Genomic DNA, 13,139 nt, shown 5'->3' with positions numbered 1-13,139 from the left:
GACTGAAAATGGTACGAGGCATCAATCATAGCTAAAAAACCCAATGACATCTCAAAGGAGGAGTCAGGAGAGTCTGGGGGACATGTGATGCTGGCGTCAAGGACAGGGTGTTGTAAAGCCGGAAAAGCTCCCGGCACATCATTGTCCACCTGCCCCGTGACCGGGGCAAACCGCAGAATCACAGAGAGCCTGGGCCCCTCATCTTCAAACGTGGGTAATTATCTCCATCCCGTGGGGTTGTTAGGAGGCCCGGAAAGATGGATATTAAGGCATTGTGTAAACTGTGAAGTGCTCTACAAAGGCAAGGTGGTGTTATTATTATGACATCAATGTGTTTGCATCTAAATTATAGAGACTGTGTGCTTATTATCGACTTGCTTAAATAGGCATCTTGCATGCACTTAGATTTGCTTTTCATTTCATGGATATTTTCAGTTGGCAGGCGCCTTGGAACCATCCAGTTTATTTCACAGAAGTCGACACAGGGAAGCTGGATTCTAACCTGTGCTCTCCTCCTGTGACTGACAACAGATTATTGGGGAAAAAAACACACTAAACTCCAAACGAAGAAAGATTTTCAGCAGCACTGCTTCTCAAGGAATGATAAGCAAATATGCTTATTTGCATCAAAGATGATCATAAACACGGAATGTCTTTGACACTTTCTAACTTCAAAAAGTTATACAGTGTATCTTTGCAGTCACTTGTCAAAGTTTGTTATTATATGTCTTTGGTCAAAATTTTCTTTCTCTGCAAAGGTTTATTCATAACAGCTCCCCCTGCCCCCCCCAAAAAAAAGAAAGAAAAGAAGGAAGGACAGAAAGAAGCAGGAGGAAGGACAGATTAAGGGACGACGTTGTGCTCACTCATAAATACGTTCCATGCAGAAAGTCTACTGAAGAACCAGGAAATGGACAGAGAAACGAACCAGGAAGTAGCTACAAGGAAACGTTTCTGACTCTGCGCGAACTTTGTAGCAAATCAAAGCTTAGAAAAAGTTTCCAAAGGCCTCATATTTAAAGTCAATACCTCAAAACCCCACAGGTGATACAGTAAATGCTTCAATGACCACCTTTTTGCTTTTCTGTCATTCAGCTGAAATTAATCAAAGGTAGATGAACTTGAGAGTTCGAGGTTTTTTTTCCTTGTAAAAGATGAAAAAAATTTAACTCTCTAAGATTATGTTCAAATATATATTAGTAAAGGGGAAAAAAGGATCTTGCAAGTTAGTACTAGAACAAACTTAAAATCATTTAATTTATCTTGCTCAGCACAATTTTAACCATCTGTGATGGCTTCTGACAGATATGACGGAACCAGGAGATCCTGTGTAAATGCAAAAAGTATTGCAATGAAATCCTCCTACGGTTTTCAAGTATTCAGCGTTTGCTGGCAAATAAATGAAATCCGATTTTTGATATTAAAATATATGTATTTTTGCAAAACTTTCTGAAATTCCATTTACAATTGTAAGAAGTTTTCTGAGCACAAATCTGCCTGTCCTTCAGGACCTGCACAGATTCAAGAGATGATCTGTTACTATTCCAGACACTAAAGCAGTGACAAATTTAGGAGTAAGGGACAAAGAAACGAACACATGCAGAGTTTTTCTGCATACAAACGTCAGTTTGTCACGCTGGAAAGGCGACATGCAGTGCATCCATTTTTCTCCAAAACCCGGAGTAAAAGTGTCAACAGCTATATTTCATCCCCTGATCGTCTGCAAATGACCTCTGCGAGCGAACAGGTAAACCCGGGCAGTTTTCAACAGTGAATCGGGAAACAGAAGTCTCCTAATTCACAAGTGGGCAGCACTCAATTCATCTGAGAGATTTTCAGAGTTCATTGTGATTCAAAGTATTTATTGTGTCTAGAATTATTAGATTTTTTTTTTCATTCTCTCTTTGCTTTCTTTAGTAGGAGTTAAATAAAGGGTCTGACGAAGTCTTTTTTTTTTTTTAATTCACTACAAATCATGCTAATGGGGAGAATGTTAAAACTCTCAACTGTAACCCAGACTCGAGCTCAAGCCTTCACACATCTGATTACTTTTTCAACAAATGGCCAAATGACCATTCTAATTTTTAAGCATAAAACGTGTCATCTCTCAGGCACTTTACTTTCGACGTTGTACGTTTCCTTACGGTCATTTAGAAGACAAAGAAGGAAATACTTAAGCCTTAGCCTCTGCATTTATGGAATGACTGGCCAGGGCGAGCCCTGCAGAAGCACCCGCCCCCCCGTGACTTCTCTCTCCTTTCCTTTCCCGTGGAGACCGGGCAAAACCCCTCATTTTTTTGAGGTCCAGCTAAATGTGCTCTTTTTAAGACACTACGCAGTCACAGAGACACAAGCCACCCCCAGTCACATCTATGATGAGATGGTGAACTCTGTGCATCCGTCTCCCTGCTCAGCCCTGCAAAATAAAATGCATGACCTTTCAGGACAAGATCAGCTCGGGTGCACGTGCAGAGCCCAGCACGAACGAGCCGCACGAAGCCTGTTGTCAGTTCTCGAACCCTGGTGAGCGGCAGATGGTGGCCCGACCCCTGACACCCGACCCAGTGTGTCAGGACCCAGAACTGGGGATTCAGGGATGCGCATTTCCATCCAGTTCCAGGAGCTGCGACTGGTGTCTTGGAGCATCCTCCGAGAGCCACTGTAGTGGACTTTTCATGTACAAATTCATGAAAAAAAAATGCAACTTTGAGACTCATTTACTAAGGAAGATAAAACTGGTCCTGGATCCTGAGGAAGCTCATGAAATGAGCAGGGAGCCAGAGTAAGGGTCAGAGAACAGACTCATATTTAAAATCAGTACCTTAAAAACCCACAGGAGATACAATGAAAGCTTCAATGACCACCTTTTTGCATTTCTGTCATTCATCTGAAATTAATCAAAAGTAGATGAAATTAACAGTTCCAGAGGTTTTTTTTTTTTCTTTGTCAAAGAGGTGAAAAATTTCTTCTCTGCCACAAGCAAAATGCACACCACTTAATCCATTCATCAGGGAGTTTTAAAAAGTCCATGTGCCCCTCCTCCATCCTCCAGAAGTCCTGATTCAGACCGTCCGGGCTGCAGCAAAACATCCTTTTGTTCAGAAGCTCCTCGGTGATCCTATGGTACATTCAAGGTTCAAAAGCTACTTTTTTTTTTTTTTTTTTTAAAAAGAAGTCACATCCTAGTCTTTTTGGTTCAGTCCCCGATGTACAAAGGCAAGCAATCTGACGCTGTCTTAAGTAAGAAATGGAGGATCCCCATCTGAGGATCAGCATACAAGTATGATTCCCCAGGGACATGTATGCACATTATCACACATCAGCTGCTGATCACCACACCTACCAGGCTGCTAATAGCCACGCAGCCCAGTCCGAAAAGCAGCCGGTGGTTTAGGACCCAGCCAGGCTCAGTGTGGATGGTGACACGTGAGCACGACCCTGGCTGGGGCGAGTTGCTCGATGGCAAAAGGCAACAGGTGCATTAGAAACCACATCTCAAACCCAAGGCCGCCCTGCCCTTGGGCTTTTCCAACTGAGCCCTGCAAATTCCCCCGCCAACTGACCCCACTCCTCCTGGAGCATTTCCGGCCTCCGTGAATGGATGCGTATCTGTCCAGGCTCCCAAGTCAGAAGTCTGCACGTCACCCCAGGAGCGTCCATTTCTTATACTCAGTGCATGTAATTAGCCATCAGCTCTACCCCAGCCCGAGTCACTTTTTCTGCATCCTCACGGCTGCTGCTTCATTTCTCCCTGCAGGAGTCACCGATCTCCCCGAGGTCCCCTGTGGCCTCGATGACCCATTCCCCACGCTGCTGCTAAGAGCCTTCATTCTGAAGCACCGAACACATCATGCCGGGTCCCAGCTTAAAAGTCCACGGGGACCCTCCCGTCACACATAGCTGTCTGTGGACTGCAGGCTGACCACCCGCCCCTCTCTCCCCATCACACATCACACCAAATAACCAGTGCCCTTCAGAGCTCCGCTACCACTGGTACTTCTACTGGGGTGCCCTTCGCTCTCCAGGGTAGCCCCCCCAGCTCTCCGCAGGCTCCCATCTGGGGCTGTACCCGGCGCCCTGCCCAGGCAGAACTCAAAGCAAAGACCAATTCCAGAAGACTTCTTCTCCCTCTCCGGAATCCATCATTGCTTCCTTGCCTTGTTATCTACAGATCTCTCTTCCCCGCCTCGACGTCCAGACACTTAAGGGCATGTACAGAGTCAGGTTCATTCCTAGAGGTCAAAATGTGGACGGAACGGCACAAGTCGCGCACCATGGCTCGAACGTACAGGAAAAAAATTGCAAATTAAAGCTAAAGTTGCAACAGGTAGTAACACGTGTCCTTGTATTTGCTGGAAGAACACTACTGGTTAATGAACGAAATTATTTACACTGAATCAAGCCTGGGTTGCTGGTCCAGTAGTAACAGGTCCATGTGCGGCTGCATCGAGGACTGTGGACAAACATTCTCATCTAACCGTCAGTCCCCTCAACTGCTATTCGAGACTCTTGGTAATGACAAGGTCCAGATAGATTCAGAAAGGAGGTAGACTAGATAGACAAGATTATCCTGTAGAGCACAGGGAAATATATTCAAGATCTTGGGGCAGCTCCCGGCAAAAAAGAATGCGACAATGAATACACGTATGTTCACGTATAACTGGAAAATTGTGCTCTACGCTGTAAATTGCCACAACATCGTCAACTGACTGCAACTCAATAAAACAAAAATGTTAAAACAAAAGGAGAAAAGGAAAGATACTCGGCCTCGGGGTCTTTCCATGAGAACCCACCACAACGGGATGGAAGGTGGAGCAAAGAAGGAAATTCTACCCCACACTCCAGCTTTCACAGCCCACTTTCTTAAGCGGGTAGGAGTTAAACTTATTTTCGGTAAATGCAATTCACAGATGCTCTGGCAACAGCGCCAGACATTTGATATCATATAACTTCAGTGTCTTCAGAGATTAAAATGTCAGGTCCAGTGCTGAGCTCCTAACAGGGCCAAATAAACAAGTCACCACTGCTCGCTGGCCCCAGCCACCCCTCCCGCCCCAGCTGGCTCCGGGAACTTTCTGGACAACTGAGCAAATGTGTCCATCTAAACGAGCGAGAAGGAAGCTTGGACCTGATGAGTGTGAAAAAAGTGAAAATTTCAGTCAAACCGGTTATCTGACATCAGACTCAAAGCCTGGATCCTTGCCCGACTTCAGGCTCCTGCCCGTGGGCCGGACAGCAGACGATCCTTAGGTGTCATGCAAAGACACAACTGTTGGAATTTTCTTAGAAAAGACAGTCTTTCAGGAGGAAGATGGAAAAGAAGGTATGGGCAGAAGCTCTGAGGCAGATGACAATGATCTATGCAAAGAAGCTAAGGTGTGAGTTCTATTCTGTGTGCGCTGATGGCTCAAAAATAAAGCTGTAATATGTAGAACAGATAAACAAGATTTTACTGTAGAGCACGGGGAAATATATACAAGATTTTGTGGTAGCTCACAGTGAAAAAAATGTGACACTGAATATACGCATGTTCATGTATAACTGAAAAATTGGGCTCTGCACTGGAAATTGAGACAACACTGTAAACTGACTATAACTCAATAAAAATAAAAATTAAAAAAAAAAAAGCAGTGATAATTAGCTGAGAGCCAAAATGCTTCTTAGCATCATTTCAAATGTCCACAAGCGACAGAAGGAAACAAAATGGGATTTGCTCAGCACAGATCTGAGGGGCAGAACTGAGTACCCCAGGTGTCCTTCAATATGCCGAGTGTCCCCAACATGCTGATCACCCCCAGAGCAGGGATTGGGGCACCAGCGTGGGGCTGTCTTAGCTGGCTTGCTGTCCCCCGTCCAAAAAGCTTCAGACATTAGCTGCTGGTCCCGAAGCTCAGATCAAAGGAAAAACAAAAGAGTGTTTTCTTTTTAAACACGGCAGAATCCTTCCCCTTTACTGACACCACCTCTGAAAACATTTCAAAACACGTTAGGGCCGTCACGTGGATCAAGGCTGATTACGTAGCACAAAGGATTCTGGCGATCGGCATTTGCAAACTTCAGGGTAAGTTTCTGAAAGTTTATGGACTATGAAACTGAATATACGAAGCTTGACATGGCAGCCCCAAGCTGATGGAAGCCACCAGTAGGTTCCCGCTGGACGGAACTACACGGGTGTGGACACACAACAGACACACAGACCCTGGTCCCTTTTCAGGTCTGGATGGCAATTTACTGACACTTAACCAGTGGCTTAAAGAACCACACTGCAAACAGCAATAGAAACCATTAAGCTTTTGTTGACCCTGCTCCTTTTAACTCACAATGTCTGGCACATTCTAGAGACTCAGTAAATACTCGCTGAATTGAGAAATGAGGACGCAGAGCCTGGAGCTGGTGAGGGACATGTCCAGCTTCACCCAGAGCTGGGATGAGCACACAGGCCTCCTGGCTTCCAGGCCAGTACGGGGAGGGTTTCCTCAGATCCGATCTCCCCGAGTCTGTCCCTCTCGACACAGCCAGATCTGCTGAACCAAGCATGTCCCCAGAGGCAGGTGGGCTGGGCTGAGGATCCCTGATGCCCTCCTTGGAATACTATCCGGATGGCTTCCAGAGCAGCATTTTCTGTTTTGCAAGGGCAAGGGGCTTGCTCGACCTCCCTCCAGCCATCTCCAAGATCGTGGCTGGCTTGGTGACTTAACTCCCCCACCAAAGGCACGTCCTGAGGAACTGGGAGCAGGAGTCCAGACCACCGGGCAGGGAGGTTTCCCATCCCCGGTCCCCTGCCTCCCCGCCAGCATCTGACATCAGGCGCTCACACCTCCCACCCACCCACCCCAGGACTCTCCAAAAAGCAGAACTCACACGAGACAGTGCAGTCAGGTGGTTGTGGGGAGGCTCTGAGGCCAGACGGTCTGAGCTTGGACTCGGACCCTGCCTCTCGCTGGCTGAGGGAAAGTCACCTCACTTCTCTGTACCCCAGTGTCCCCGTACACAGGAGTACCCTCCTCGATCTGTTGGCAGAAGGGCTAAAAAGGACACTTAGAGCAGTGACAGACGGGACACATGCAGGAAGGACAGCCGTTCCATCTCTTAGAACCGAACAAATCTCTCTAAAAGGATGACGTTTTGGAATAAAACTGACCGACTCCGATCAATACCTTTAATACTTCGTGTCACCAATCCGCCCCTTACATCTCAGTCTCTTTATGTAACTTCACCCGAATGGCATTCGCTTGCCTCCTCTCACTATTCTATTCAGGAGCATTCTGTTTTAAACAAATGGAGGACTAACAGGCAAATTAAGTGGTATTTATATTTTTCTTAGAAACAAATCTCCAAGCAGTAATGGCAGTGTTTGCAGGCGAAACAGCAAAAGGCGGGGGACATTTCTGACGTGAGAAAAGGGATCTCTGGAGGCGCTCCAAGGGTTTAATTTAAAACAAGGATGGGGTCCCTCTGCCACCTGTTGCCAGGTGATTCGGGAGCAGGACCACAGCCTCCCCGGCTCCCAGCAAGGCACAGGGGAGCCCGTCTGACTCCGGGGAGGACAAACTTTCAGCAAAAAGACTGACCCCTTATTACTGAAACCATCCCCCACCTCCTCTCTCCCATATTTTGCAAGATTGTTAAAACTCCAGACGTTCCAAAAGACAGTCTTTACATTGGCAGGTGAGCCTTCCTGAGATTTTACCAGCCTCTTCTCTGTTGCCAGTAATTCCCAAACCTGGCTGCCCGACCGAACGACCTGAGGACAGCTTTTTAAAAAAAAATCCAGATGGTCAAGTCTCACCCCAGACCAATGGAATTAGAAAGTAGGTGGGAGGCGAGGGGGGGGGGGGTTGGAGCCAGACACCGGTTTCTGTTTCGTTTCAAATCCCAAGGGATTCCAATTTGCAACAAAGTTTGGGAACCACCTTTATGCCTTCGCGCTCCCCCCGCCCCCACCCCAGCAAACGCACTCAGCATCAAACCCAGCTCCCTGTGCCAATGACCTCAACTGCAAGTACAGACCTGACGCTCGGAACCCGGCTGCTCGATCTTGAAATTGTGCAATTAAACCTTCCGAGGCATGTTTCTCATGTCAAGTGGGTTTATGGTCGGTAGTCACGAAGCCAGACTCGCTCATGTTTGGTCTGGACATTTGGCACACGTGAACCATGGACATCAATCCTTTTTTTTTTTGTTTTGTTTTAATTAAGTTTAATATTTTGGTTGGCCTAACATCAAATTCTTCTAAAAGCTAAAAGACACATCCCAGAGAAAGGCTCTGGATTTCGAGTTGGAAAGCTTGCTGTGAGCCTTATTTTGAAGCCGTGCGGATCCGGCCAGGAGGGGTTGTGCCCTGGGGCGTTCGCACTGGGACCTGGCTGTCCCCCCCCCCCCACGGCGGTCCCACCGCCCTGTCCCCCCCACCCCCGCAAAACACACACCGCGAAGCCGGGACACGCGGCCAAAGGGCTGCAGGCGGGGGCGGTCCCGGGAGCCCCGGGAAGCGCCCCTGATGGGAGCCCACCCACCCGAGGGGCGCGGACGGCCGGGGCCGCTCAGGGCGGCGGGGGAGCCGCGGAGGGGCGATGTGGCCCGCCCCCTCGTGCCGAAGAGGGGCGACCTCCGCCCCCCCCCGCCCCGCAGCACAGGTGGCTGGAGCCCGGGAGGAGGGCTCGCGGGGTCGGGGGAGCCGGGCCCGGGGCGCGGGGCGCGGGGCCGCGCTGTTCCCGTCCCGTGGGTCCGAAGGGGCGGGAAGGACCCCGCGGGCCCGCGCCCCGCGCCCCGAGGGCTCCGCCGGGCCGGGCCGCCCCGCGGAGGGCAGGCGATCGGAGGGGACAGCGCGCTCCGGGCGCCCCCGCCCGCCGGCCCGGAACCGGGGCGCCCGTCCCTCCGCGGCCCGGCCCGGCCCGGCCCGGCCCGGCCCGGCCCGGCGGCCCCGGGGCGGGGGCCAGGACGGCGGCGCGGGCGCCCTTACCTTTCTTCTCCTCCAGCGCCGGACTCGCCTGGAAGTGCGCGGCCAGCAGCGCCAGTAGCGCGGCGCGGCCCGCCCCGGAGCGCCGCATCGCGCGGGGCTCCGCACTCCGTGCGCGGGACGCGGGGCGGGGACGGCGGGGACCCGGCGGGGGGACGCGGCGGCGGGCGAGGGCTCTCGCGCGGGGGCCGGCGGGCGTGCGCACCGAGCCGGGGCGGAGGCTGCGCGCGGCGCCGGCCGCCCGGACGTCTAGCTCGCGGGGGCGGGGGCGCGGGGAGGCCGGGCTGCCGGGGGAGGGGGAGGGCCCGGGGGGGGGAGGGCCCGGGAGGAGGGGCGGAGCCGGGCGCGGCGGGAGGAGCGCCGGCCGCCAGGACTCGGGGCGGCGGACAGCGGCGGCGCTCCCCGCGCGGGTCCCCGCGGACGCGCCGGCCGGGCTCGGGGGCCCCGCCTCTGCCCGGCGACGGTTGCCCCGGGATTCCCGCTTCCCCTCTTCCTCCAATTTGCGGAGCAAGCTTGTGCCACCTTCGGGCAAAGTGGCCGACCCTCAGGCCCAGGGCCGGAGAATGGCACAGAGGGGTGAGCCACCGGTTTATTCCAACGCCTCCGAGCACCCCGGGATCCCAGTGAGGGGGCCAGAGGGTGGCCAAGGCGTTCGCAGCCGGGCTGGGGTGGGCCCCTGGTTTCTAAGATGCGCCCTCACATTCGAGGCTCCTTTCAAGGATCCTGGAAATCGGCTGAAATAAGGACACCCAACTCTTGGCACAGAGGCGGGCCTTGGGCAAAAGTTTTTGAATGAATGCGTGGGCATCGAAGGAGCCCGCCGCGTTTCATCTGCCTGGAACCAGTCAGGGATGCTTGGAAAGCAGATTTGTGCGGTAAATCACTCTAAATAAAGTCAAGCGCTTAGAATAAAGATTTAACACAGACACGGCCTAGGTGCCCCATGCCCACTGCCCAACCACCACGCGGTAAGTCAAACGGGAAAACCAGAGAAACCCACCGAGGGCTCGGCCGGAAGAAACTCGGGCTTTCTCAGGCTGTGGGAACTTTGTAGCTAAATTCCTTCAGCACCCGTCCTCCTGCAGGACAGATGTCCTGGTCTGTCTCCAGCCGGATCTCCTCTCTTCACAAGATCCACTGTGACATTCAGGCGGGTTCAGCTCTGGTCTCCCCGCTGTTCAATCACAAACCTGCAGTCAGTTGGGTTAAAGCAGGACCTTTCCTATGGCGACGAGAGCTGAACTTGGCATCCTTCCTTCCCAGACAGCAAGTTCGGAGCACAAGGCTTCTCACCGGTGGTCTACAGAAGCTGGAGTTTCTCCTCCGAATTTAGAGTCATTTGCTTCTTGGTTTTAATGAATCAGGACGACCAGTGAGCCCCTGGGTGAAGAAGATGGTGTAGATTCTGCAAGCCATGGCTTTGGTCCCCTCCACGTACTCCAAACAAGGACTTAAAGGGGTTTGTAAAGGAACACAGACGCAGGAAAGCATTGCCTGCGGAAGAAGGGCACCCGAGGCACACAGCAGTGCAATGCAGGATGCAGCCAGGCTGTGTCTTAAAGCAGATCTGCTCACAGAAGGGCCACGGCCTCGGCCCTAAGCCTTTGTGTGGTGGCGCAAATCATAGTGTCCGTGTGTTAAAACACCAAGCCACTGAAGCTGTAATGACTTTTTCTTTACCGAGTAATAGTCATTTTACAATGTTGTGTGAATTTCCAGTGTCGAGCACAATTTTTCAGTTATACATGAACATACATATATTCATTGTCACATTTTTTTCACTGTGAGCCACCACAAGATCTTGTATATTTCCCTGTGCTGTACAGGATAATCTTGTTTATCTATTGTATATACACCCGTCAGTATCTACAAATTTCAAACTCCCAGTCTGTCCCTTCCCACCCGCCGCGCCCTTGGCAACCACAAGTTTGTATTCTGTGTCTATGAGTCTGTTTCTGTTTTGTATTCATGTTCATTTGTCTTTTGCTTTTTTTTTTTTTTTTCAGATTCCCCACATGAGCGATCTCATATGGTATTTTTCTTTCTCTTTCTGGCTCACTTCACTTACAATGACATTCTCCAGGGACATCCATGTTGCTGCAAAGGGTGTTATGTTGTCATTTTTTATGGCTGAATAATATTCCATTGTATAAATACACCACAGCCATCTGTTGATGGACATTTAGGCTATTTCCATGTCTTGGCTGTTGTAAATAGTGCTGCTATGAATATTGGGGTGCAGGTGTCATCCTGAAGTAGGGTTCCTTCTGGATATATGCCCTGGGTCATACAGTAAGTCTATTCCTAGACTTTTGAGGAATCTCCATACTGTTTTCCACAGTGGCTGCATCAAACTGCATTACAATGACTTTTTAAGACTGCGCAGGAATTGGTAATGTGCATAGACAGAGATCAGGGTTGTCACTAATTCCTTCTTTGTGATTGGCAGCAACAACTTCTAGGGTGCGACCTCATCAGAGCATGCTTCCCGTGACCCGATGGCACCTCAAGAAGCAGAGCTTCGTGAAAACTGTTACTCGAGGAGACAGCCTGGCACTTCAGGCGCACGAGCCATTATGGGGTTGGTCCCAGTGACTGGACAGGAGCCGGCGGGCCGAGCATCCTCCTGGGACACGTGTGTCAACTTTGAGTTTCTCCTCTGAGCCTGTGATGTGAAGGGTGACATTCAGGGTGATTTTATGCTCTTTGACAGGCGCACAGAGTGCACTCATAAATGTGTTACTTGTTACGTGAAAAACTGGCTGAGCCTGCAGGAATGGCCTCCTCCCGAGAGAACAGAGCTTCGCTCAGCCTGGGCCCTGCAGAGAGGATCCTGGGGCACTCAGCTTCTGCAAACCTCTTCAGAGACGAGAAACTAGTCATCAGAGGAGGAAAAAAAAAGTTTCTTAAATTAACTCTTAAATGAGAATTTAATCCTTTTTAGAAGGACATGGCAGCGGATCCCCTGAAACCACATGCCCTGTGGAAGGGGAGGGGATGTTGAGGTTGCTCGGCGGGGTGAGGATGGGAGGCCTTCAAATATTTTAAGTTCCATTTTAGGCGAAAGGCATTTGGCCACCTGTCCTCTCTGGCCTTTGAGGTCAAAGCAAAAATTAAAGAGGGAAAAAAACACCAGAGTTGCAGATTTCAGAGTTTTAAAAATCTTATTTTATAAACTAGTGGAGTGAGCTGCTTCTGAGTGGGGTGTGTTTCTCCATCCTTCGATTCTTATGCAGAAGCGTTACTAAGGGTGGCTGTCAATTAAGGGCTGAACCAGACCCCTTCCCATCCTACAATTCTACAAGAACATGCATTTCTAAAAGAGGTTTCCATCTCAACGCACATGCACTCAACAGCTCTTCCAAAGATGTGTTTCAAGAAGACACAAGAATTACCACTGGGGGTGGGGGGGAGAACTCGGTAGCTGGGGGTCAGGAGTTGGAGGGAGACCAATTTTTCAAATATCTGTCCTTTTACACCTTTACAAGTTTGCACACTGAGCAGGCGTCACCTGCTTCTGGAAAAGAAAGGGTCAGTGACCTCAGCACCCTATACTGATGTTCTGGCAGGGCGCACTGTTTTCTTGGTTTCCTGTCCCTTTGAGTTGCTCTATTTGCATTTTTAAAATTGACTTATAGTCAATTTACAATGTTGTGTCAATTTCTGGTGCACAGCACAATTTTTCAGTCATACATGAATATACATATATTCATTTTCATATTCTTTTTTCCCCTTCAGCTACTACAAGATCTTGTATATATTTCCCTGTGCTGTACAGTAGAAACTTGTTTATCTATTCTATATATGCCTGTCAGTGTCTACCAATCTCAAACTCCCAGTCTGTCCCTTCCCACCCCGCTTCCCTCTGGCAGCCACAAGTTTGTATTCTATGTCTGTGAGTCTGTTTCTGTTTTGTATTTATGTTCATTTATCTTTTTCTTCTTCGTCTTTTTTTTTACACTCCACACATGAGTGATATCATATGGTATTTTTCTTTCTCTTTCTGGTTTACTTTACTTAGAATGATCTTCCCCAGGGACATCCATGTTGCTGCAAATGGCGTTATGCTGTCATTTTTATGGCTGAGTAGTATTCCATTGTATAAATATACCACTTCTTCTTTATCCAGTCATCTTTCGATGGACATCAGGCAACAAAAAGAAAGAAAAGGGATCCAAAT

At 49.8% G+C, this 13,139-nt stretch overlaps 1 protein-coding gene across 1 annotated transcript in view; it reads right to left on the bottom strand.

Annotated features, from left to right (window-relative positions):
* Window positions 1-9,180, bottom strand: part of EGFR (epidermal growth factor receptor) — a 159,403-nt gene extending 150,223 nt beyond the window's left edge. Inside the window, 1 exon segment of the mRNA XM_032476368.1 lies at window positions 8,963-9,180. Within this exon segment, the coding sequence (XP_032332259.1) occupies window positions 8,963-9,050 (88 nt within the window). The 5' untranslated portion in view covers window positions 9,051-9,180.
* Between the last annotated feature and the right edge of the window lie 3,959 nt (window positions 9,181-13,139).

This window comes from Camelus ferus, unplaced genomic scaffold (assembly GCF_009834535.1).
Source record: "Camelus ferus isolate YT-003-E unplaced genomic scaffold, BCGSAC_Cfer_1.0 contig534, whole genome shotgun sequence".
Lineage (NCBI taxonomy): Eukaryota > Metazoa > Chordata > Mammalia > Artiodactyla > Camelidae > Camelus > Camelus ferus.
This window is presented reverse-complemented; position numbering and strand designations above follow the sequence as displayed.